This window comes from Catharus ustulatus, chromosome 2, assembly GCF_009819885.2.
Source record: "Catharus ustulatus isolate bCatUst1 chromosome 2, bCatUst1.pri.v2, whole genome shotgun sequence".
NCBI classification, from domain to species: domain Eukaryota; kingdom Metazoa; phylum Chordata; class Aves; order Passeriformes; family Turdidae; genus Catharus; species Catharus ustulatus.
Window position 1 is genome coordinate 85,441,465 of NC_046222.1, and position 27,187 is coordinate 85,468,651.

General features: G+C 39.4%; 1 protein-coding gene across 1 annotated transcript in view; it reads left to right on the forward strand.

Annotated features, from left to right (window-relative positions):
* Window positions 1-27,187, forward strand: part of ITGBL1 (integrin subunit beta like 1) — a 132,971-nt gene that overhangs the window by 91,368 nt on the left and 14,416 nt on the right. Inside the window, exon 8 of the mRNA XM_033051431.2 lies at window positions 23,534-23,650. Within this exon, the coding sequence (XP_032907322.1) occupies window positions 23,534-23,650 (117 nt within the window). The remainder of the gene's footprint in view (window positions 1-23,533; window positions 23,651-27,187) is intronic.

Below are 27,187 nucleotides of genomic sequence, written 5' to 3' on the forward strand. Positions count from 1 at the left end.
TTAGTGTACCTGAGATTTTAACTGTTCTCTTGTCTTCTCTGTTATAATGTCACTTTCTCTGCCCTGAGGTTTGACAAATTTTGTTTTATTGGGAGGCCTGATATTCCCCTATAAGAAACCACATTATCACATATTTAAAAACAGCGTGATGCAGTATTTTTTACTTTTAATCTGAGTAACATTGGCTTTCACTGCCCATAATGGGGTTCAAGAACCTTTGTAATTGCCTACCATCTTAATGGATCCATGAGGAGTAATTACACTAATTAATATTTCAAAACAACACAGATTAATTAGACTGCACCATACATTTATTGCTAGCTTCATATTTACTCTATTAGGAATTTTTTTCACTGCTTTTTATTTAGTGTGATTTGGGTTTGTATTTGGTGTCATACTCACTTTTGGCAAAGAAATAATGGGCAGTTCTAGTAATGAAGACAAACTTGGTACTTGGGTGAGAAACTTCACCATGTATATCGATTTTATTTTTTATTTCATGCCTTATAGCTTCTGTCAGTTGATTCAAAGAGGACTTTGGTATGCCATAAGGAGCAGCAAAAATTTCAAAACAAAATGAAACCTCTTGCATATTTTTAAGTGCTATTTGATAGCACTGATAGCAATTTGAAGGAATTATCTTTATTTTATGAGTGCAAAGTGCAAATGCATCAATGGCAATGATGTTTTCAATTTAACTTACAATATCAGTGTATGCAAAATCATGTAAGATTACATATTCATAGCTGCATTCAAAACTGTCCATAATGATGATTGTTTCCATTCTTAGGAGTCAATGAGAGGTGTCTACACCTTTCAGAGTTTTGACCTTCATTTGAAGGTGCTGAAATGATCTTTGATTGTTGTTTTAATTTCCTGGGGAGAGATGGAGAAAATTTTGAGGATGAAACAAGGCAAGGAGTAATTATGCCCCCTTTTTTTTGCCCCCCTTTTGTTTTACCTTCCTAGAAGTTTAGTACTTTGACCTGGAAAGAAATTAGCTTCTCTGTACATTCAACTATGTGATTTTTTTTAATAATTATTATGCCTGTTTTTTGGATCAATTATTATGAATCTTCCAAAGCTCTTCATGGTTAGTGAAGGAATACAGAATCAGATATACTATTCTTATGCTGAATCAGGATCTCTGTGCATTTTGGCAGATTTATTAAAATAACTGACAAACAGACACTCCATGGCAGGTGGTACCTCAGCTTCCAATTTATAAAAAGAGTAGCACAAAAATCTTTGTCTTCTGTAAATATAATTGGATAATGCCTTTCATCAGTATATATTGTGAGGTTACAGTCAAACTTCTTTTTGTTAACATCTGAATTCCTTCTATGGATAGGGAAAAGAGTGCCAACATATGTATGTATTCCCTAGTTGTTGGGTGCAGAAATATCTAAGCCTATTAACTTAGCCTTTTTGTTCCTATTGAATACTATTTTTCCTGAATCAGTGTGAAATCTACATTTGTCTTCTCAACTATTTCAGACACATCCTGCAGATACAGCTAATTAAGAGCCAACCACTAGTTGGAGTTTCCCTCAGTGCTTTCCACTGATTTGTTTTTGTTTATGATGTGCTTTGTTTGCTTCATTTCAGTGATACATTTGTGCAGTCTTATTTAGCCTTTAAAGCATCAAGTTACTGGAGCATCAGTGCACACAGCATGAAAAGAAATGAGTCATTCACCCATTCCCAATCTTTTGTTTCCTCAGCTGATTGAAGGGTTCAATAAATTACTGTGGTTCATAATGACTATAAAAGTTAAACACTATTTTTATCTATTCAGCTGTGTTTTAAATACAGCATTGGGATCTATCATTCTGTCATGGAGAGAGGCTCTGGAAGCATTTGACAACTTATAATCTTTCCTCCTTCACATATTCATGAGACAGAAAGATTATGCATGCCAGTGATAACTTTACACATTAATTATTGAGTCAGATATCAGGAACACCATAACTTCATGAAAGACAATGCACAGAAATACTTCGATTTGAAGAAAAGATGAAGCTCGAGGGCAAGGATCCCAAGGTTTGAATAACAACAAAGAATTTCCTGTCCTTCCTCCTCTATGCTTTATCTAAGTCTTTGGCCAGAATATCTACGTTAGGAAGAGTCCCTAAGGAAGAGCAGAAGTGAGCAGCAGCAGGAGATACAGCTGTTCACAGGGCTTCTTAATGGGCTTGGGCAATGCCTGACTGGCACTGATTACAGATGGTGTGATGAGATCCTTCTCTCACTGAACCAGTTCTGTTTCTTAGCATGCTGCAAGGAGTCAGCAGGGCCATGACACTATCACTTTCCATATTCCTTTCTTCCTGGGAAGAAGCCAGACAACTGCCTTGCCCAGATGATGCAGCAAGAGTTGTAGGCTTCTACTACATCCTTCTGCCCTCTATATTTCCTTATTATTTGGCTTAATGAATCAATGCATCTGTCTCAGTACATCAAACAGTGATAAGGTAGCTTCCTACTTTGTTCATGACTGTTGGTGACTCATACTACTAATTTCAAGTAATTCAACTGGCTATATTGTGGAAGCCCCTGCACTCATTCTCAGACTATTACTGGTTTTTTGATGCTGGCATTTATAATTCATCCTGGTATTATACAGGAAAAATTCACTAAAATAATTTGCTCAAAAGGGAGAGAAAAAAACACTTCTCTTGCAGTTTCATCTACACACTGCAACACCAAAACAACGCTTGGTAGGAGTTAACCCATGCTCCTGAATAATCTTTTGCAGGTTAAAAAATGGAGGTATACTGATCACTTATTTTCATTCAAGTGACATTTGAATTTGACATTTCCCACAGCTCTTTTTATTCCAATAACATGGGCAGGATATGAAATAAATTTAGTGCAGAATGAAAAATGGCTGGTGTCTTTAACCTGCAAAGTCTTATGATAATCACTATAGATTAGAGCCCTTTGCTTTGAAATAATACCCTTTTTCTAGTGATTTTAGGTTTTTTATGTATTGCTTAGATGAGAACAAAACTGTTACAATTATCAATATACTTGTATCTAAGTGAAAAAATACATTAGCAATGACGATTTGGGATCATTGCACAATTTGTGTGTTCAGCTATATATCCTGCTATACAAAGATCAGATAAGGAGATGTGAATTGTGTTATTTGGAATTGCTAAGCTTTTGTATTTAGGAGACTTTATTCTGCTTTCATGCTTCTTTTGCCAAAAATTGAACTTGTGTCCTAGAATACACTGGTTTTTTTATATATATGTTTGGGGTTTCTTTTTTGAGAGGTGCATTGGTGTGCTTTGAACTCCACAGCATTCTGCTGAACAAACTGATTGCTCATGACTTGAATGGGTACACTCTTTGCTGGGTGGAAAGCTGGCTGAATGGCTGGGCCCAGTGTGGTGGTGAGTGGAGTTAAATCCATGTGGTAGCTGGTCACCAGTGCTGTTTCCCAGGGCTCAGTACTGGGACGAGTGAGTCCAGTTCAATATCTTTATCGAGGAGCTGGGTGAAGGGGTTAAGTGCACCCTCTGCCTGTTCCCCAATGAAAACACTGAGTTGAGCAGGAGTGTTGATCTGCTGGGGGGCTGGGAGGCTGCAGAGAGATCTGGATTGATGGACCAAGGCCAAAGGTATGGAGGTCAGCAATGCAAAGTGATGGGTCCTGCTCTTGGACAATGCAGTGCTAAAGGTTTGGGCGAGAGTGGCTTGAGAGCTGCTCAGCAGAAAGGATTGACAGCTGTCTGACCATGAGCCTGCAGTGTGCCCAGGTGGCCAAGGACATCTGTGACACATTGACCTGTATCAAGAGTAGTATGGCCATCAGGACCAGGGCAGTGGTCATTCCCTTGTAACTGGCAATAGGTGAGGTCACACAACAAGTAATGTGTCCAGTTCTGGGCCTCTCACGTCAAAAAGGACAGTGAAGTGCTGGAGTGTGTCCACAGAAGGGCAACAGAGCTGGGGAGGGGTCTAGAAAACGTGTACTGTGAGGAGCAGCTGAGGGAAGTGATGTTGTTCAGAGAAGATAACTATTTGGGCTCAAAGAAGACCTCATTGCTCTCTGCAACTACCTGAAAGGAGATTGTAGTAAGGTGGGAGTCAGTCTCTTCTGCCATCTCTCAAATGAAAGGACCAAAGGAAATTGTCTTAAGTTGTGCTTGGGGAAGATTAGATAATAAAAATAATTCACTGCAAAGTGGTTGGGCAATGGAATAAGTGGAGGTGGTGGAGTCACTGTCTCTGAAAGTGCACAGGAGGTGTTAGAATGTGGCACTTGGGGTTATGGTCTAGGGGGATTATGTTTGTGCTAAGTTGATGGTAGGACAGATGGTCTTGAAGGTTTCTTCCAACCTTGATGATTTTGTGATTCTCTGAACTTGTCTTGAGATCCTGCAGTAGATCTTGTGCTAGAGCATAGACACAAACCATCAGGTATTAATTACAGTCGGTGCTACTGACTGACTCAAAATGAAAACACTGAATATCTTTTTATGAAGGCTATTTGATTCTTTGATCAGAGAAAAAAGAAAAATAAGCTGAGAAATGTTTATAGAACATTTAGGAAGATTAATGCTGTGATGGTTTCATTCTTGGCTTATTTCTGATAGGATGTCTTACAAACTTCCATCTTCTCTAGGAAATATATTTATAATAAACGTGGAGCCCAATTTTGATAGTATGAGTATTTCCTTCTTGATGGGTGCCATTTCTAACTAACCTTTTCTCTGAGGATCCTGCACCCAATGGGGCAAGAAAAGTAAATTACTTGAAGTGCAAGTATCATTGTTTTAAAGGGAGCTGGCAAAAGCAGCACTCTTAAGAATTAATTTCTGTATTACTTAGAAGTAAGTAAAATATGTTGCTGCATTGATTCTGGTCCTAATTTATAACTTTGGAAAAAGCATAACCTCTTCTTAACAAAAAAGTGTAAACCCTTTGCAAAACAAATACATCATTTTCAAAGAATTGTAAGATGGGCATATTGAGTTCTATAAAATATTCCATTTGCCAGATTGTGTCTTTTTTTTGATGAATCAGAAAATGTTGAATGCAAATGGGTACTGTGTAGTTACACCACAAGCTTTTGGGAAACTTGTATTTGTTTTTCCCAAAACTCCCTCAATAATTGCTAATTAACTAATAAACATCTTTTCCTCACCTTCTGTAGGAGAAATATGATGATACCTTATATTGAAATTCTTTAATGTTCTGTGTTATGGAAAACCATGAACTTCTTGGTGCCATGCTAGTCCAGAAGAGGAAAAAAAAGTTTAAAATGAGAGGAAAAATGCTTAAGTGAGAGGGTGACCACACACTGGAAAATGTTGCCTAGAGATTTTATGTGATCTCCACCTTTGGAGTCGTTCAAAACCAAACTGAACACTGTCCTGGGCAGCCAGCTGTAGGTCAACCTGTGCTGAAGAGGGGAGGTTGGACTGGATGGTCTCTAGGGGTGCTTTCCAGCTCAGCTGTTTTGTGATCCCTGTTGATATAGCACTGACTTAGAATAGTTGAAAAGACTTTCCCACAAGGACACATTAATCTGTTGAATTTTGTGGCATGGCTTCATGGTAACGGTTTCATTTTTCCATTAATACAAATGAATTAATTTCAATTAAAGATAATGTATTGCAGTCCCATAGGAGTAGAGTAGTTTGTCCATCTCTTTTCTAATTTGAGATGATGTGAATTCATTTTAATAGGCTAACATGTGAGAGTAGTGTTATTATGTATGGCAATGCAAAGGAAAAGCTAAAACTCTCTTCAATGTGTGTATCTTTCTAGTATATATATCTATGCAGATATTACTGATAATTTATCTTTTCCTGTTTTTCCTTTTTTCGCTTGTGTAACATGAACATGAAAATGGATAGTCACTCATTACTTAGCTGCTCAGGAATTTGTTCCCTTGCAGCAGGCACTCACCACAACTGCCTGGACTTAGCATTTGCAGCAAGAGGGGAGCTGAAGTGGGGACTCGGGAGAGCTGCTCCTGTTTTTCAGGTTTTGGAAGCATACATCCCTTGTTGGCCAGTTTATGGTTCACATTAGCCTTTGTGCTGCCCAGTGGGGTTCTAATCTGCTAAGGTTTTTGGAGCCACAGGCATTCTTAAATTTTAGTTTATTTTCATTAAGTATCTCTATGCAGAAAACAAATATATGAGCTTCCACAGAGCTTGAGTTCCAGACACATCTCCCTAGCTACCATGAACTGCATCTATTCAAGGGCTTTTTTAAAGGTTTGTACCACTCTCTGAGAATTAATATAATTCTTCAGACACTTATAATTTCATGAGGAACACAGGCCATGAATGAACGCTAAACTCTTCAGCATTGCAAAGAGTTTTTCCATGGAGTCTTCTACACAAAGTCCTGAGTTTGTTTCCTGGTATTAGCCATGCCGTGCAAGATCTAGCTCCAGAGATGAAACCACATTAGCATAGCAGCATGCTCGAGTTGTTGCACTTTGCTAAGCATCTGTGTTCATGCTGATAACTTAGTTCTGGATCAAGTTTTGTTTGGAAAGATTATACAGATCAATCATTAAAGCTTTTATCTACTTCCTAGCAGAAGCAAGGGGTAAAGGCTGACATGGAATTTCTTACCCTTTATTCTCAATTCAACCAGGGCTTGTTCCCTGTGAAACTTTGTACAAGAACAGGTCCTGATAGGACAAGGGGGAATGGCTTTAAACTGAGAGCAGATTTAGATCGTTACAAGGAAGACTTTCTTCACTGTGAGGGTGGTGAGGCAGTGGAACAGAAGTTGTGGGTGCCTCATCCCTGGAAATGTTCAGAACAAGGTTGGAAGGGGCTGTGAGCAACCTGGTCTAGTGGGAGGTGTCCCTGCCCATGGCAGGGGGATTGGAACTAGATGATCTCTAAGGACCCTTCCAACCCAAACCGTTCTGTGATTCTATGAAACACAGGATTGCACCATTTGACTTGTGAGGAGATTCCATGATGTTGCAGGTCTGTGTACACACCACTGTATCTGCTGTTCCAAAGTTTTCCCTATTTGGAAGTGTTTTTTATTTGATATTTATTAACCACTTCCCTGGGCAGCCTGTTCCACTGCCTGAACAGCCTTTCAGTGAAGAAATTTTCCTAATATCCTGTCTAAAATTTTCCCTGGTGCAGCTTGAGGCCAGTCCCTCTCATTCTACTGCTTGTTACTTGGGAGAAGAGACCAATCTGCTACAACCTCCTTCTGGGTAGTTGTAGAGAGCAATGAGTTCTGCTCTCATCCCTGAGGAACAGGCAAGAGAGGCAGGTAAGCAGCAGAGCTCACAGAAGAATTAGTAATGGTGAGAGAACTGAAAGAGAAATTATCAGCCAAAAGTAAAAGCAAAGTAAGAAGGAGAGCCTGTGACTGACACCTCACAAAATGAGGCGAATTAATCTCAAAAATGCAAAGGTGTACCAGAGGGATGAGGATAAGTAATTCTGAGGAAGATGTTCCAGCAAATCAAAACCCAGGTGTTTTCAGGAAAATTTTTCTAGTTTGAAAAAAAGTGTCATTGAAAGAGAATTAAATGCAATAGCTAGGTAGAGCAGTGGGGTGAAGAGAGAGAAATGCTGTCTTATCCTCTAAAAGCAAAAGAACTTCTTTCCAAGTCAAAATGAATTTATCTAAAGAAAAAGCCAATATATTTTCCATAATACTTAATAAGACTGCATTTTTCTAGCTCAAATTAATCAAGACATTCACCTTGCTGATGTATGAAGCAATATATCATTTTACAGACTGCTGAGCCAACAGAAAGTACAGTAGTTTCACGAATACAAGCCGCACGGAGTATAAACCGCACTTCTGGTGCGTTGACAATGTTGCTGTCTTTGTCAATAGATAAGCCGCACCCCGAATATTAGCCGCGCTTTCGTTCGTAGCGAGAATCCATGCGCAGCTTTCACAAATTTGCCAATTAGTAACAGGATCGCGGCATAGCGGGGTTTACTGGCTCGGGGTGGGGCCAGGCAGGCTCGGCCCGCTCATGGTTGCCGACAGGGGCGGATGGCCCAGCTCGGTGCTACGGCTCGGCAGGGCCGGCCGGGCGGTGCTGCCGCCGCCGCCGGGCTCCCTGCTCCCATCTGCACCGCCGCTGCCGCGTTTGCTCGCCCTGCGGGCGGTGCTGCTGCCGCCTCCAGGCTCCCTGGCTCCCCGCTCCCGTCTGCACTGCCGCTGCCGCGTTTGCTCGCAGCTGGCCGGCACTGCTGGCCCCGGTTCTCCTGGGCTCCAGTGGACTGCCAGCCCTGCTTCTACCGGGCTTCTCCCCGCCGCCGGGCAGCCCTGCCCGCTGGGCTTCCTGCTTCTGCCATCCTCCCCTATGCAGTTTGGCTCCCGTGCACTGCCAGCCCTGCTTCTACTGGGCTTCTCCCTGCCGCCGGGCTTCCTGCTTCTGCTATCCTCCCCTATGCAGTTTGGCTCCCGTGCACTGCCAGCCCTGCTTCTGCCGGGCTCCCCCGCCCTGCTGACCCGGGCTCTGCCACCCCCCCTGCCCCGCCCTGCTGGCTCAGGCTCAGCCGCCCGCCCCCCGCACTGCTGGCCCCGCCTCTGCCAGGCTTTCCCACCTCTACCGGGGCCGGCCGGGCTCCAGCTTGGCTTGGGGCTGCCACGGGCTCTCACTTCCGTGTTGGCAGCTTTTAGAATATTGTTCATATATTAGCCGCCCCCAAATATTGGCCGCACTTCTGGGTTTCCACCAAAATTTTTATCAAATTGCTGCGGCTTGTATTTGTGAAATTACTGTAACTATTTCCTGTACCACCATGGTTCAAAACTTTACCAGCTTTACCAGCTCTTGTCTGAGAACAATTTTTCTGTCACTGCTATGGCCACCCTACCTCTCACACTTGCACCAAACCACCCTCAGGATCGTGGTTGTATGGTTGCACCTTCTGTGTTTCACTTTGGATCTGAATTCCAGGCAACCATCAGCAGTCCACCCGCTGGTCTCCCGTAAAGAAGCAGGATTTCAGCACCTGAGAAGCTGAGCACTAGCAAACAGTCTATTAAAAGCAGTCAGCATGAGAAGTGGTGTTATGAAAAGAAACCCCTATTCCCCCAAAAAGACAAAGGTGGCTTTCCCTGGAGACAAACTCAGCTGTAAACCCTAGACTTTCGTTCACAACCAGCGGAGATGAACCAAGTTTTCCAGCATGTGTAAAGTAGCATTTGTTGTTCGTGGCTTTGACTGTAAGAGATTGAAATTATATGAAAGAACAGACAGGAGGCAAATCCAAGTGGTGAAAAACATTGTTCCAGTGCTAGGATGTCATCTCTGAGTTTAGCATGCTGTGAATAAGTGCTAAAACTATGTTTGCTCATATGGATTTTTACAGACTCAAAAATTCATCCCAGCCCTTTTCTAGGAAATGTCAGAGTTCTGTTTAGCAAATACAAAAAAACCCCAAAACAACACAAGAAAAACAAACAAAAACCCCCAATACCACAAAACACCAAACCAAACAAAAAAACCCTGAAAACAAATCACAGAGCACATTAGTCTTACAATCTCTGTCATACCTGATGTCAGTCAGAAATCAGGCCTAGAATGGAGTATTCCATACTTGCTATAAATGTTTTATTATAGAAACAGGACTGACCTGGTTTTACTAGTTTAAATTTGTGAAAATTGCTTTAAATACAGCATGAATGTGGGATCTACTTTTACTGCTGCTCTACAGAAAAATACTCTGACTAACTCAGACACATGAAAGCAACAGTTCAATGCTTTTCAAAGTAATTAATTCTACAAATCTGTTGTCTAACCTAATAGAATTTTTGGATTTTAAAACTTTGTTTATAAGAGCAAGCAGTAATGATCTAAAGAGTGTTTATTTCTTCAAAGAAGGTGGTTTGGCTCCTCTTTGCTAATATAGTCATAAGAAAATTGTATTTAAGCCTCCCCTCAGCAGCTCCATGCAACTGAAAAACTGGTGTGTTATTAGATTCCTGTGAAGCAAGATAAGTTCCAGCATCTGCTTGGATTTTAACCCTTCTTCCCAGGAATTTGAGTTATGGCAGAGCACTGACAGTAGCAAATAAGAGTCTGCCACAGAAGAATTACTAATTTTGTTGCTATTTTCATTTTCCCCTTCCTGGAGTGGGAAGGCTAGTGAGGCTTGGTGCTGAGGGAGTGGGAAGAAATAGGGAAAATAATCAGTAGAACTCATTATTTTTCTGTGAGAAATAGTGGGAGGCATAAGTTACAGGGGGTGGAAATTGTAGATCAGACAAGGGCAGAAACTGATACTCAGTTGTAAGAGGGAAAAAGAGCAGTGGAGACATCAGCTGAAAACAAGCAGCAACCTCATGTATTATGGCATGCAAAACATACCAAAGCTCTCGCAGTGCATGTACAAACACAGAAATGAAGTGTTTATTTTAAAAAGTCCATCACTCTCTAGTTCCTTCCCAAGAACAGCGGCCCTGCCTTCTCCCCAGCAGCAAGGCTGCTTGCATTTCAGCATCACTGCCAGAGACATCAGGACTCTCCACTTTGCACAGTAATAGTCTGGCTTTCAGAGGCTTTGATGGTAAAAGGGGTCAACAGGCAAAGCATCAGCAGGTAACTGGCAGAGCAGGCTGTGTTGCAGCAGACCTGGACAGTCTGGGAGTGTTGCTTTCAGGATCCAGAGCCTGAGCACAGGCAGATCACAATGACAGAATTTAATATCTTCCTTGAAGCCTTCGTTATCAGCCCTGCTACTTAAATGAATGACTCATTCATCCATCCTGTCTCAAAGATCACAACAGGAAACATTACACCCATCTCTATCTGTTTCTCCACTACTTTATTTATAGCTGGAATTAGTGAAAAAGAAATGTATTTTCCCCAAGAAGTTTCATGGCACAATAGCAAACTATCTCCAATCTGAATTGTTTATATAGTGTAAGTAATACATATGAAATCATGCACACAACCCTGCCTCACTTGAGTATCTAATTGAAAGATAATTCAGGCTTATCCAAAAAAAGCCATCACTGTTGAGCAGAGGTTCAGTGTTCAAAAGACCAATAAAATCAGTATACAAAACAAGACAAGCTCCATCACAAACATCAAGAAACAAACTGAGTGCAATATTTTGATATGACAGGGGGAAATGGTTTTAAACTAAAAGAGCATAGAATCAGATATAAGGAAGATATTTTATTATGAGCGTGGTGAAACACTGGAACACGTTGAACATGTCTCTGCTCACTTTGAAGGGGTTGGACTCAATGACCTTTAGAGGTCCTTTCCAAGCCAAAAAAGTCTATGATTCTATGCTGATTCTATACTGCAAATGCAATCATTTTTACAAGTATTTTTCCCCCAAAAGAACTTGATCATACCCTGGAGGTAATTAAAAGACGTAGAGCTGTTGCACTTTGAGACCTGTTTTAGTGGTGGCCTTGGCAGTGGTGGGTTAATGGTTGGACCTGGTGCTCTTAGCAATCTTTTCCAACCTAAAGGATTCTGTGATTCAGTGCAGGCATCTTTGCTCTTCTTTCCTTCCATTTTCAGTCTTAATTTCTCAGGGTGTTAGGAGCATTCCAAACTTATCAATCGAGCTTTATTGTTCTGTGTAAATGGTTTTGCTTTTGTGTCCTGACTTCATGACCAAAAGTTTTATGTTCATCTCATCTAGGTATGCGCTGTCAAAATATTTTTTGCCAGATTTACAAGTTTTCACTATATCTGGCCTTTACTCTCATATGATTTCATTGCACATCCAAATTAAGCCTTCATCCTTATCTCTGCTATGAGTCTGGGAATACTTTCTTTAGAAACTTAGATTACGTTTCCTATGCGTATATATTACCATATGTAAGAGGTTGTTTCAATGGTCTTCTCTTCTCATCATGTCACATCTTCTGCTGCCCCTGAAACCATTCAGATAATTTCTCCTGCTCCTACCTTTAAGTGTAAAAGTACTAAAAAAGAAAGAAATAGCTCCCAGGAACCTCTTCCACCTTTAAATTGACATCTCCATCGTGTTTCTGCTTTGTTGACTTTCAGTTTTATCAGTGAACTTTAGTTGAGGTTAAAAATGTTTTGAAATAAACTTATAGGGTTTATTAATAAACTTAGAGGGTTTATTTTAAAAGTGTGGTTTATATGAAGGGTTGAGTCCTTTCATCCCTCTCCCCTGGAATAACCTTGCTGTAAGAACTGTTCCTAAATAGCTGGAGGGGGTAGGGAGTTGCATTTACCTTTAGATTTTGGTAATAATGACTGCTGTCTCTGGGAACACTATGTTCTCCATACATACATTAGTGAGAAATAGGCAGATTTAGTTTACAATTTACTGGACATACTTAGAAAAAGCACTTTGGGGGGAAAAAGGTGCACAAATTGCTACAGCAGGTAGTTTTGATGCATTCTTTCTCTGTGCAGAAAGATAAAAACCTTCAAGGTTCACTGCTTAGGCCCAGATTTCTCTGCTCAGTTGTTCTTCTGTTCTATCTGCTTGGCAGATACTTTTTTTGCTAGACTATTACAGTGAATATTGCCTTTTCCTTGAAAGAATTGCCTTTTTTTTCCCCTAGCCAGCAATCTCATTTCTGATGAAGTTTTAAATATTTAATAGAGCAATTTGTCTGCAGAAAGAACTATTTGCATTGTCTTTGTATTCTTACATGATGACTGAGGAGATTGACAAAGCAGTACTTTGCGTAGTATCTATACTTATTTCAAAATAGAAGTGGATAGATGTTTTCAGTTTAACACAGAATTACCTACAGTACTTATCAGGCTTTACAGTCTTAACATCTTTAATCGGTTGTAAAAGATTGTGTTACTCTCTGATTTATATAATAGACTTTAGTTTTTCTATTTTTGATTAATTTGAATTCAGAATGTTTCCAATGCTGTAAAAACATTGACGTTTCGATAATCTTACTTTCATCTTTAATTTTTCCATGTATTGATGTTGATAACAGTATCACTTTTTAAACAGTGACTTTTAAAGGCAGAAATGATTAGTCACAAACCAAAAGAGATACAGTATTTAATATCATGCCCATAACTAAAATTTTCCTCAAAATCTTGTTGACTAAAATTTTCAAGGGACTAATGACTGGTCATGGGTTTGGAATTCTGCAGCTGCTGGAGGACTTTTAAAGTTTTCTGGGGAACTCTGGGAACGCTTTCTCTTCCTTCTTGGGAGAAACTATGGGAGGGATAGAGAGTTGCATAATTTTTCCCTGGCACTCCCAGTTCTTCTTGTGTGGTAGCCTAACAGTCTCTGCACAAATGGGAAAAATACTTTCTTGTTCCCTGGTTTCCATTCTGTTTCAAGTACCTCTTTTGCCCATTGGTGATGTTTCCTCCTCTTTTGCCCAGTGTGTGACACTGGCCAAGGGCTGAGGCACTTTCAGACATCGCTGTTTTCAGTGGGCTGCCTCACTGAGAACAGACACAGAGCACCTGGTGGCAGAGGGGGTCAGGACTGAAAACAGGTGGTAGAGAAGAGCCAGGTTGGCTGCACAACAAGACTGCTTCATTTTGCATCTACAACTTAAACACAGAGGTTATCCTGTTGATTGCTGCTGACCAGCAAAATAAAGGTCAGCTCCAGCCAAAGCAGACATTTGGGCAGGAGCACATCTTTTGCAGTGATACTTCTGGAAATGTTGGGGCTAATTCACACTATAAACCTAACTTTTTGCCGTCAGAATTAACAAGAATATTAAGGTATGGGTAATTGCTTCAGGATTGAGCTCTTCATTGGAATTTGAGTTAACTAAGTAAAAAAAAAAAAAAAAAAAAAAAAAAAAGCCTTAATTTTAGTGTTTCAGAGCACTGTTGCATTTGTCAGGAACAACACTGTTGTGTTTGGATTCTGATCTCAAATCCATCTTTTGTGGTGGAAATAGGGAAGCCCTCAATGGTAGGCTTTAATTACTTGTTGCATGTGTTTCAACTGGCTTGAAAACTGCTGTCTCTGCTGGGTTTCATTCAGGTCATCCAAACAGGAGGCTGAGTACAAATACATGTGGCTCCTAATTATACCTGTTCTCTCCAACTCAGTCTTACCAGTGTCCTTGCCTGATCATGAGGTTCTATTGATACAGATGAGCAGAGGGAATTACTTGCAAGGGCTTTAAACAAGCACACACCTGTAGAGTGACACATAATGTGCCTGGCTGGTCCTTTGAGAGCCCTTGGGTCACTGGTTTGTCATTGCTATGCACTCTTCTTGAAATCTGTAAACCCAGGGTTACTTGCAATGAAGAATTTACTACTAATACTTCAAATGATAGAGTGGGGCAATGAAGAATCCTTCATTGTGTTGTATTCTGAAGAAAAGCTTTACATTTAAAAAGCTGTTACTGCTTCATTCAAGCTCCTTCAAAAGCTGTTATTTCTTTGTTCCGTATTGGATACTTTTCCACAAAGCCAGCATTTTTGGGTGCTGGGAAAAAGCATTATTTCTCAGATGCCATTAAATTTGGGGCAAAGATTTTAAGAGCCATAAGGTAGTGTCTCTACAACAGAGCCTTACAGCAAGAGGCTAGTGTACAATCTGGCCAGTTGGCAGCATAAAAGGAAAAATTTTCTTAAGAGTAAGGGTAAGAGCATTTTAACTTGGAACAACTCAGTAGATGATGCAGTTGCTAGGAAATGTCTTTCATTTCTGGAAAAAGTCTTGAGGTGAAAGCTAATCAATAAGGTAGATACAGTGTGATGTCATTTGTTGCCATGGTTTCTGAACTTAGCAGTCTGTTATCTGCAGATACTATTGATGGTTGCTATGCAGTTGAATCTTTTAATATTGTTGTTTTACCATTATTAAGCACTTTAATCTTAGCTAAAGCTCCAACGAGCAGACCACTTAAGAGTTTAAATGTTTTAATAGATAGGCTTCTATTAGAACCCTAAAATATCTTGAATTTTACTATCTAATAAACAACAGGCGTCAGCAGGAAGTGAACAAGGTTAACATTTTGGTGATTAAATTTCCCCAAAGCAGTTGACATTTTCTAGTAAATTAATCTGCAAATTAAATACCTCTGTGGAATTAGTGCTATGGCTCTTTACATGGCAGATCATGCAAAAAAAAAGGGGTAAGCAGTCAATCCTCTGGATGATAAGGCAGTCAAATATATAAAGCTCTAAATGGCTGAAAAGCCATCACGGCTTCTTGAACAATGGCCCTGTGTTTCATGTATCTTTCACTATGGCATTGTACCTCTTTATTATGTTTGGCTTTTGCTAGAAAATATTTTGTAGCAGCTTATGCTAAGCATCAGGCAGCTGAATAGGCTGAAAAGGAAATGAGACTTATTTTTCCTGATAGTTGCCTAGGTGAAGAGAAAGCCTTCTCAGGTCAGATCCTTTAAGTCAAACATATCTTCATTTTTTAATATTCGATGGGGATGTTAGTTACAGTAAAATGCTTTTTATCCTTCGCTTGATTTAGTGGCATCTCTTTGCAGTATTTTTTCTTCATAGTTTGAGTTTTTGAAAGCATTTTGTGGGGGAAGAATGAAAAAGAGATGAGCAGAGGAAGGGAATTTAAAATCAGGTAATGGCTTGCTGAATTCTAGGGTTTGTACATCTTCAGAATAAAATTTGCCATGCTGCCTATTTTTCCCTTTTCCCCCAATGTGTTCTTTCTCCTCCTCTTCAATTTCCACTGTTCTCTGCCTTAACAACACATTTCTTTAGAAAGTGTTTTGTCAACTTCTTTCTTGTCTTCTTCACACATCTCTCGTCTGTGTGGTGACTTTGACTATCACCTTGCTTTCGAACAGAGAAGTAATTGCCTTCCTAGTCCTACTTGTCCCCTTAATATAGTGAATGAACTGTCAAGGATGCACCCCCATTGGGGGAACCTGAGGAAGATGTCACCAGGAAAAGTGGTGCATACAGCTAAAATCCTGCTCCTGCAGAGTGGGCAGGGGTGTTCTGGATGACTCCTCTCCTGGAACTCCTCTAGAAATTCCCTATTAGCTGTGCAAGAAAGGAAAAGCTTTCAAATGCATCCTCAAAGCAGGACTACTGAGAGCAGGCAGATGGAAAAGATATGTCAGCTTGATGATGATGACAGCAGATGTCAAGCTGACAATCTGAAAAGGAAACTAGCAGTGCAGCAGTACTTCTTACCAAAATTTTTAAAGAAAGAAAGGGGGAAAAAATGAAAAACAAAAAGTAGAAAAAAAAAGAAAAGGCAGCATGGAAAAGGAGATACAAATCAGTACTGCTGACTGGCAGGAGCTCTAAAAGACTATCTGATGCTAAATCTGTAAAGCGGTGCTGTTTGGTGGAATTATCTAAAGAAGTATTTCACTATTAAGCTGTCACAAAGAAAAAGCATTTACCTCATGTGCCATATGCCAACTTTGCAATCAGACTTCCAGTCATACATCGTGTGTGTTCTAAAGCTGGGGGATAAGTCTCAGTCATTTGAATTTACTCTTGCATAACACTTGCTTTTACAATTCTGGATATTCAGTTGCTTGCACTGTTGTGAAAGTTGTGTTGCTTGAGATAGCATACTTTTATTTCTTGAGGCCTTTTTATCCTAGGGTTATTTGGGGTTTTTGTGTTTTGAGGTTTTATACCCTTAAGGACAAACTCAACTGTCAGACCTCTTTTGGTACTCTTTCACATCATAAAGCAATGAAATTTTTAAAAAACTACAAGAAACATACTCTTTCTGTCTAAGAAAATATGCCCATTATACCTATTATATAAGGGAAATTGTGGTACTTTGTACTAGTGAGCAACCTGATAAAACACACAGCAGTGGAAAATCTCGAGCTGCTTTAGTTTGTGAATTTCTGCTGTTTTTCTAAGCCAAATATTTACACATATTTATATCCATTTATTTCAGACCTGTTGATAGTGCTGAATGTAGTAGCTGATGCAGTTATTGCACCTGAGAGGTGACCAGTAAGACCAAAAAAATACAGATATTTAACCCAGTTATATATATCTGCTACTGTTCATGTTATTTAAATAAAAATCTTAGCACTTGCTGCTAGAAGTTTATTTTTGTGTATAAAATTCTTCAAACAAAGGAGCAAAAAAGTCTGAAGTTTGGAAATTACTTTAGATTTATTAAAGCCATTTTCATTTCATTTTATGTTGGTATGATTCAGCTAAGCCCTTCTCTGGAGCTTTTATATCTTTCGTTGAGGTCTTGGGTCAGTCATGCTGCAAATAATCTCTTTTTATGAGTAAACTCAAGGCATGGTTACTTTCTGTATACTGATTTAGAAAGAGAAAGATAGTTCCCAATCCAAACCTCAGCAAGAATATTTTTTCTTATGTATGACGAGATAAATGCATAAATTAATTTTTCATAATACATTGCAGGGAAAAAAGTACTTGTTGCTTGAACATTTTTGAGGAAAACCGAATTACCACCCGATTTTCAAATTATCTCCAAAAAACAAGTCCTTTACCCCAAGCCCCTAACAGCCTAGTTGAGAAATCCTGTGCAAGAAAAAAAAAAAATCCTTAGTGGTTCTTGTATTTTGTGCTGATAGAACTTCTGAAGCTTTTTTAGAAGAAGAAATTTTTTTTCCATCATAGCTGCAGGTGCCTGTGTAAAGTCCTTATAAGAAGCTAATTCCCAGATTTTCATCAATTGGGTGAGATCAGTCGGATATTCATGCATTTGTCAGAGGTTCTAAGGATATTTTTGTACATACTTAAGATGGTTCAAAAGATTCCCTTTTTCTGACACCTCATAAACCAACCAACCATCCAGATGCAAGAATTGCCAACATTTTAAAACCCAAGGACCCTTTCGTGTATAAAGCAAAGTTATTTTTTGTCTGGTTAGTGCAATACTTTTTATGATTTTTTTAAAAGCCATTCTAGAAGGGAATTACAGTAATTTCACTAATACAAGCCACACAGAGTATAAGCTGCACTCCTGGTGCATCGACAATGTTGCTGTCTTTGTCAATAAAAAAGCTGCACCCAAATATTAGCCTCACTTTCGTTCGTAGAGAGGATCCGTGTGCAACTTTCACAAATTTGCCAATTAGTAACAGGATCGCGGCATAGCGGGGTTTACTGGCTCGGGGCGGAGCCAGGCAGGCTCAGCCCGCTCATAGTTGCCCACGGGGCCGGGTGGCCCAGCTCGGTGCCACAGCTCAGCGGGACTGCTCGGGGCTGGCTGGGTGGTGCTGCCGCTGCTGCCGCCAGGCTCGCTCGCCCCCCACTCCCGTCTGCACCGCTGCCGCCGCATTTGCTCGCCCTGGCCAGCACTGCAGGCCCCCACGCTACTGGCCCCGGTTCTGCTGGACTTCCCCTCGCCGCCGGGCAGCCCCGCCGGCCAGGCTTCCTGCTTCTGCCATGCTCCCCTGCGCAGTCGGGCTCCCCTGCACTGCTAGCCCCGGTTCTGCTGGGCTCCCCTGCACTGCTAGCCCCGGTTCTGCTGGGCTCCCCTGCACTGCTAGTCCCGGTTCTGCTGGGCTCCCCTGCACTGCTAGCCCTGGTTCTGCTGGGCTCCCCTGCACTGCTGGCCCTGATTCTGCTGGGCTCCTCTGCACTGCTAGCCCTGGTTCTGCTGCCCTCCCCTGCCCTGCTGGCTCGGGCTCTGCCGCCCGTCCCCCGTACTGCTGGCCCCGCCTCTGCCAGGCTTTCCCACCTCTGCCGGGGCTGGCCGGGCTCCAGCTTGGCTTGGGGCTGCCGCGGGCTCTCACTTCCGTGTTGGCAGCTTTTAGAATATTGTTCGTATATTAGCCGCCCCGGAGTACTAGGCGCACTTCCGGGTTTCCACCAAAACTTTGGTGAAAATGGTGAGGCTTGTATTTGTGAAATTACTATAATTCCAGGCAATTTTTGGAGTAGGACATACAAAGCACACAATGCTTGGCCACTGAGAAATCTGTAGCTGTTCTCTGCTTCAGTCTAAATTTCTCCACATTGATCAAGCCCAGCTGGAGTGTGCTACTCTGAACACCTCATACTGAGCAAGACACAATGATATTGCCCACCTCATTTTTGGCAAGTGTTGCGTTTTCTTTGCCAATTTTGTGGAACTGTTGGTTCCCTTTACTGGTCTTTTATTCCCTTCACCACTCAATCAAAGGATTTTCTTTTTCCTTACTTGAATCTACTACCTGCTATTACTTTCTTCAACCACATCTGCTTCCCCTCACCCTTTATATCCACTGAAATTCCAGTACAAATCTTCCTATCCCCCTTCTCTGATTTGCTACTTCTGAACATTGTTTTAGATCATCTTGCTCATATCCAGCATGAAATGAGTTCTGTTGGCAGAAAGATACAGCAACTTTCCTGAATGTGCTCAAGTTGCCTGAGATTACGTGATGAAAAAGAAATTGCAGTTTCTGATAGGCAATGCTTTCAGATGTTAAGCCTGGGACAATCATTGGGCAGAAAAGTCCTTACTAAAGACAGATTCCCTCCTATTTATCAGTAGCCTGAAACATAATTTTTTTAATATGCCAGGCTTGCTTCTACCACAGTTGTTGTGCAATTTGGCATTGTATTCCTTACACACTTAAAAAAAAAAAAAAGGCTTTATTTATTTGTTTTAATTTAGAAGATAAAAATTCATCATCCTGCACAGAAAAATATTTTATGTTATAGTGACACAGGTAGGGAAAGACAATGAAGCATATCTTCTTATATTCAGTGTTTATTTTTACATTGACAGCTGTTACTATCTCTTCCTTTGCTGGCAATAACAGGGTAAAAATGCTTTATTACACAAATTATATACTTCTACCATGGTGTTTTAAAATTGCCTGTAGTACAAAGGAGACTTTCAGTTAATCCATATATGCATCTGGAAATTGGTTGGAATCAAGGAGGTAATGGTCACAGCAATTTGCATATGAACAGGTTTAATGTAAATCTAGACACTGTTCAGTTATGTTTTTATAAATGTTGGACATGAGAAATGAAAAAATGCTATAGTAAATGGGGAATAAAATCAAAAGTAAAAGCTTATGGCTTTTTTTTGGCATTCTAGAGTCAGTTATCTAATGAACTTGTGTTTTGATGAAATGTGGCACTTTAATTCCCTTTAAAAACAAAAAACTCAACCTAAGCTGATCTTTTGTCAAGTACTAACAATTGTTAGTGATAAGTTAAATACTCCTATTGACATCAATGGGAGGAAGAAGTGTGAGGAAATATTAAGACTGTCGGCAAATAAATGTCTTGTATAATTATTCTGTTCTTAGCATCTTACACTGTAATATGTAGCTTAAGCTTTTCAATGCTAATAGCTCATACAACTTCCATCATAAAACTTTCTTCATCTGAAGCCATCAGATTATGATATTTACTCTCCCTGTTTACTGAGGAAGAGTGGAAGTTACTTGCTGTAAAATGTCTGAGGTCAACTGGTTTCTTTTTACTCATGAAGTGTAGCTCTTGCACAGATGGTTGGGAAGGTGCAGACTATTACAGTCATCCCATGTTTAGTTGTTTCTGTATGCCTTGGAATTTAAAGAGAATTTAGGAGGTATGGCAGTAGCTTTCCCTGTATAATCAGGTTGCTATGGTAAACCTATTATTCTATACAAAGACAGAGTATGTTTAGTAAAGTGCTGATCCCTTTTCAGCATAATGTGAGCTTCAAATTACTTTCAAATGATTGAATTTGTTTGGTAAGTATTTTATCACAATAGCTAAGAGAAGAAGATCACAGAATAAGGCGTGGCTTCTGATATTTCAGCAGCAGATAACTATATAGTTAGCTGTTGAGAAGCAACAGGACTTAAATTCTTAAATTATCTCCTTAAAGTGAGCCTACTTTACATAATCTAACCAAAATCTCACTACTTTTGGAGGCAAAATATTTTTATAGCCAGTACGAATTTGCAGTTATTTAGTGACTCTGTTAAATTAATTTCTCATGCTGATCTTGTAACATTTGCAAAAGTAAAGGAACTAATAATTTGGGTATCAACTTCACCACCATGTAATAAACTACTGTAATAATGTATTAAAAATAAAGAAATAGGTCAAATAAATTCTTTTCCAGAGCACTTGCTGACAAAGGTTTCTGTCTATTTTCAAGACCCTTCTAATTCTGCTGAGGTTTACAGTCAGATCATCTAAACCATACCCAGAATTTAGGTGGGAGCCAGGCAAAAAAAAAAAAAAAAAAAAAAGGCAAAAAAAAAAGAAAAAAGAAAAAAAAAGGCACAGATTGAGAAAGTAGGGCCTAAATTCCCTTTGATCTTGTATCTCTTACATGACAAACATGTTCCCAATCTGCCTAGGGATGGGCATCCCTCCATTTTTTTGCTGGTGAAAAACTGTTGCACATTAACCAAAATGAATAAATATTACTTGCAGCAGGGACAGAGAGGAACCTGTTCCCATTGCAGCACAAGGGACCAGCCACTACACTCTGACTTATTAATTTAAGCATTACAGAAGATGATGCTTAGTTACAGAACATGCAGGATCCTCATTATAGAACCTTCCTTTCCTCATTCCCCTGGAGAATTTTCTACCTCTGATGACTCCTCCAGTCAAAGCAGCTTGCTTAAAATGATTTCATCATTTTAAGGCATCCTTATTATAGCAATGGCTGGCCAGGAGACCACTGCTGAAGATTCTTCTTTTGTTTTTGTTACAGTCTCCATAACAGATGGGTCCTGTTCATCAGGTACCTTTCAACCTATGAGTTACTGACTGTTCCTTGGGACAGAGTGATGTGACACTTTTGTAAAAGTGATCAGGTTGCCTAAGGTGAATGCATAAAAAGAGACAAATTAGACTCAATAAATTTCTCTGTATATTTAAGCACTAAGGATTTTTTCTTCCCACCTTCTCATGTGGCTGTCCTTGGCAAATAATTATAGCTTAGAGAATGCCGTTAAATAGCATCATTTCTTCTGTAGACAATCATATCTTAAATTTTGACTTGATTACTAAGCACAATTCTATTTCATGATGCGGTAGATGTACTTCCTATAAAAAGTTTCTTTCTGAAACAAGTATCCTCAAATAATTCACAATGCAACATAGTTTTTAAACTATGCATGTAATAAAGTTACTAAAAAGTATTTAATTCTCTTAATCCGTATATATTTTCTAAAATTCTTGCACTCTGTGTCCCTCTAGATTGAATCCTGAATTGAAGCTGCATAAAATGTCAACTCAGGAGCGAAATGTACATGGAGGCTTGGGAAGATGAGAATGTATAAATTATCAAATGAGCTTAGAATTTTTTTTCCATAAGTAAAAAGGTCTCTCCCTAATCTAACTTACTTAGACTGTTTTCTTAAAAATCCACAAAACCAAAAAAAAAACCCCAAGGCCACACAAACAAATATAACAAATTAAGGTTAGAAGTTGAGAAAAGAAGAATATTAGCAATCATCTGTCAGTATCTTGCCCTAAAAGGTTTTATTGTCATGACACCTACAGTTAGAAGACCTTCACTGAGGTTTTCATTAACAGTCCTTTCCTATTCAATAAAATATTTAAGCAAATACTGGAAAAAAATTAGTTCAGTGAGTTGTGAACTGTCTGGTTGCATAATGAAAGGCTGCGCTTGAATGATATTTTTTACTTTCCGTCAATACTATAAATTTGGGGGTTGTAGTGAGTAGAGCAGTGACCAGGCCCAAGTTGAGTTTCACTGATGCTGTGACTAAATTAAATCAATAAAGGCAGGTTTTCTGTATCCTACTCCATGTCTCTGATGGCCAGTTTTTACACACAATATCCCTTCCCAAGCCCATCAATGTATGAGTTTGGTGTATGGTTTGTGCCATATTTAGAATGTTCTCTCACCAGCATTGCATCAAATAATTAAAAAACATACAGAGGTAAATTCTTAGAAGTCAGGGCCCCTTATCTGAACTGAGTTTGTCTCAGATATGTGCAATGTAAGGCTGTCCTGGATATTAATTTTTTCCACATCTGGCCATTTAGTACTCACTGCTCTTAGGGTTTTGGAGTGAAGATCTGTGAGAGCTTGGATAAATCTGTTGTCCCTTTGAGCTCTGGGGAGCTTTTTTGTAAATAGATTGATGGAAGGGGAGACTGTGGCAGAGGTTGTGCTTATTTCCTCAGATCTGGACAAATGTTACAGGGATTTTTCTTTCAAAAAGTCTGATTTAGTACTTGAGGAATTACTTTTCCATGTGAATAGAGAGTATCTTATATCACTCTGTGCATAGACTATTTAATTTTGATCGCATTTGTCTTGGTTTTTCTGAGATACATGCTAAACATTTGAGATCAATTAAAGAGATTAATTATGCAGATAAGCATGGGCTAGCTCAGTTATGCTAAATTCAGATATGAAAAACATGCAGTGCCTGTGATTGCTTATTGTCGCTGTTTCCACTAAGATTACAACAGTGATACACCTTCCATCTGGTTTCCATGGAGGAGGAATAGTTTTGTTTTGCTATGTTGCTTGTTTGTTTGTTTGTTTGTTTTTAACTGTGTTTATGTGCTATACTTAATTAATACAGCCTGACTTGTGGTTTGTCTTTGGGGTTAGGATGTAGCATAAATTTGGGGTTTCTCCAATTTATTTTACTTTACTGTAATAATGACTCTAACAATTATTTATTCTTACAGGGAGATGTGAATGTGGCCAATGCACTTGTTTCCCTCCAGGAGACAACAGAGTTCATGGCAAAAACTGTGAATGTGATGATCGACAGTGTGAAAATGCAGATGGTGATGTCTGTGGGGGTAAGTATTCACTTAATATCACATAACACAGCATAATTTAACAACATAACAGAACTAAATCTTGACAGTATATAGCTTTGTGTTCACCTTGATTTTATAGTATAATGTCACTTTAGACTATTTACATAATTGATTTCTAGTAAGATGGCAGATTTTTGGAAGAAACAAGCACTATAAGTATTGAACGTGTTAGAGAATATTTAGTTTAAGACTTCAGGAATGCTAAAACATAAATGGAAGTATTTAGTATATCCTAAGTTCCATCAGTATTCATTAAAGAATACAGACACTTAAACTAAAACCTAAAACATTAACTTACATTTTGTTTGTACAACCGATGCTTTACTGATAGTGTTGTAATAAACCTAAAGGTACCAATGACCAGCAAAACTTTTAAATATTTTGTATTCACTGACAGTGATATGCCTGTTTTCTAAAAAGGTAGCAAAATATGTTATGAAAGAATGTAAAATGCTTGAGAGACAGTGTCATAGTAATTGCAGATGCAGATGGTTTATTTTAGTGTTGACAGTGAAAACCTTACATTGTGATATTTCAGTAAAGTATGTTGGTGTTTAGCAGTATTTCAAGGTAGTTTTGGATATGTAAGTACATGCATACCATGTGGCATTTTATGAGCGGGAGAGTAATATTTATCCTTAATGCTCTTTTTCTAGATTTTTGTGCCTAATTTTTAAGATGACTCTTTGATTTCAAATATTAACAAACTTGTTGGTATGAACAATGGCATGTTGTATTGTATTCCTTATTTCTATGTAGGAAAAAGAATGTATTGCTTCATGATGCTTATGTACAGAAAAAATTCTAACTACAGGGAGCATTCTTCAAGATGTCTGCTGTGCAGACTATAGACATACATAGAAAATTTTGATTTGAATGCCTAACAAGCCATAATTTACAGCATTCAGATTAATTCAGAGAAAAAAAAAAATTTGAAATTTAATTTTGTGTAAAGAACATGAAAACACTGAAAAGCACTAAAATCTATTTCATATTTGTTAGAAATTAAATAGTTTGGAAAAAAAAATTCGTCATCTTCCATGCTAAAAATATCTCTTCTGTTTATATCACTCATATTTTACATTATTACATCTCCCTCCATATCTTTTGGATTTGTTTGTGCTTCCATCTCAGCCTGAACTTCCTGAAATGTCTTGCTGAACTGATTATTCTTTCCTCTTTCCTCGTCCTCTTTTCATTGCTATTTTTCTATCACTGCTGCTGCCTAGGCTATCACAGTAAGGACATAAGCCTTTGCTAGTAAATCTGTCTTCAGAGCATTATAAGCTGGACTGTGTGGGGTCTGACAGTGAGCACTGAGTGCCTGTAAGCACAAAGAAGGAAGACCAGTGTTTTCAGATTAAATGCATGCTGAAATGAGAAATGTGAATGGCAGCCTAAATGATTTGAATAAGAATTGTTGCTGGCCTTCTCCAACCAGCAGAGACTGATTAATAGCTTGCTTTCCAGACCAGCTGTCCGTGCAACGATAGAAAGACATGAGGCGAAAGCTATGATAAATTAGGGTACAACTGAATGAGACCCCATGGCCATGTTTCTGCATGATTGTAGTGAGTCATTCACTTAAAAATTCAGCTGTCCATCAATGCGGTACCAAGAATAGACTTAATGTCTCCACAAAGACAGAGGTTGCAGGAGGACTCGGCATAGATTTCACAGCATTCCGCTGTTAGAAATTGATTCATATAATTATAAAATCACAGAATAGTTTGGGTTGAAGGGGGCCTTTAAAGATCGTCTAGTCCAACCACCCCTGACATGGGCAGGCAACTTTTCACTAGGACCAGGCTGCTTAGAGCCCTATCCAACCTGGCCTTGAAAATTTTCAGGGATGGGGAATCCACATCTCTTGGCAACCTGTTGCAAATGTCAAAACCCAAATAATAAAAAAAATCTCTTCCTTATGTCCCAGTTAAACCCATTATCTTTCAGTTTAAAACCATTACCCCTTGTTCTGTCACTACAGACTTTGGTAAAAAAAAAAAGTATCTCAATCTTTCTTATACTTTTGCTTTATAACACTGAAAGGTCACAGAAAGGTCTCCCCAGACCCCTCTCTTCTCCAGGCTAAACAATCCAAATGTTCTCAGATACTCCTCATAAGAGGAATGCTCCATCCCTCTGACCATTTTTTGAGATATTCTGTGGACCTGCTCCATGAGATTCATATCATTCTTGTATTAGGGACACAGTACTCTGGGTGGGGGGCTCACCAGTGTGGAGTGGAGGAGGAGGCTCACCTTCCTTGACCTGCATTCCAGATCTTTCCATCATGTTCCTCTTCCTTTCTCTGTGCCTCTATGCATAGACTTAATATGCTAATACTGGAGAAGATGTCTTAAGCAACCTTTATGAGACAGACATGTTCTACCTCATGGTCCTTTCCCTAGTCTTCAAGATTTTTGATTATGTAAGATTTTCCCAGCTATACTTCAGTGTTGATCCGCAGAAGTATTTAACATTACATTCCCTTTGGCTTCAGTTGGTTCTTTGAATCTTTCATGTGCAAGTTAAGCGGTTTTGGTGCTTATGACCAGAGAATCACAGGTTTGCCAGCACAAGTCCTTGGCAATGCTATGTTGCTTTTTTACACAAGATTTGAAATTTACTCATCCTGTATCCTGCTGAGACATACTTCTCTCTGCCCTCTGAGGTTATGACTGTGCTGCTTGCTGCAGATGCATCCTAAGCTTTCAAGTGGTATTTTTTTCCTTTCTGGGTCCAGTCATGTTTTTCCAGTGATTTCATCATTGGCTGCTCTACTGGGCCAACTGTTGTCCATTGCAATTTTTTTCTCTTTCAGGATTGAGGGCAGGCAGACAAAAAGAACTCAGAGCAGTAAAGATCAATTTGAAATGGATTTGATAATGCTCCTAACTCCATTCTCTTTGACTTGTTCTCTGGATGATTATTGGACTAGCTATGAGTTCTTGTCACATCCAAGTTGCAACCATTGAAGGAATAAAACAAAACCTTTGGGGTTCTCTGCACACTACAATTTCCTGTAGAATTATTCTGATCAAAAGCTCTGTAATAAAACCAAACACAGTGAAAATAGTAAATAGTTGGTTGAAACTAGGATCACTGGCAAAGGTTTAAACTTGTAACAGGTAACTTATAAGAAGACTCTTGCATATTCCTATGGATGCATCCTTCTTGCCTTCTATCAATACATTATTCTGTGCTTCAAATAGTGGGCCATCAATAAGAACATTATCTTTGATGAGACCTTTTAATGTTGATTCATAAATGTGTGCTGTCCTCAACACTAAGAAACAACTAAGACTGATCATTCTGGTAAACTGGTTCTTTGGTGACAGTGGAATACTTTAAATCTGATTTCCGTATTTTTAAGTGAGTAATTCCACTTTGATGACTTTTCAACTAATTGTTTTTGCCAGAGCTCCTAAAAATACAATCCTCACCAAAATGCAATCCTAACACTGTAGGGAATCCAGTTGTGTCATGTCAAATCAAAGAGTTAATGTAGATAAT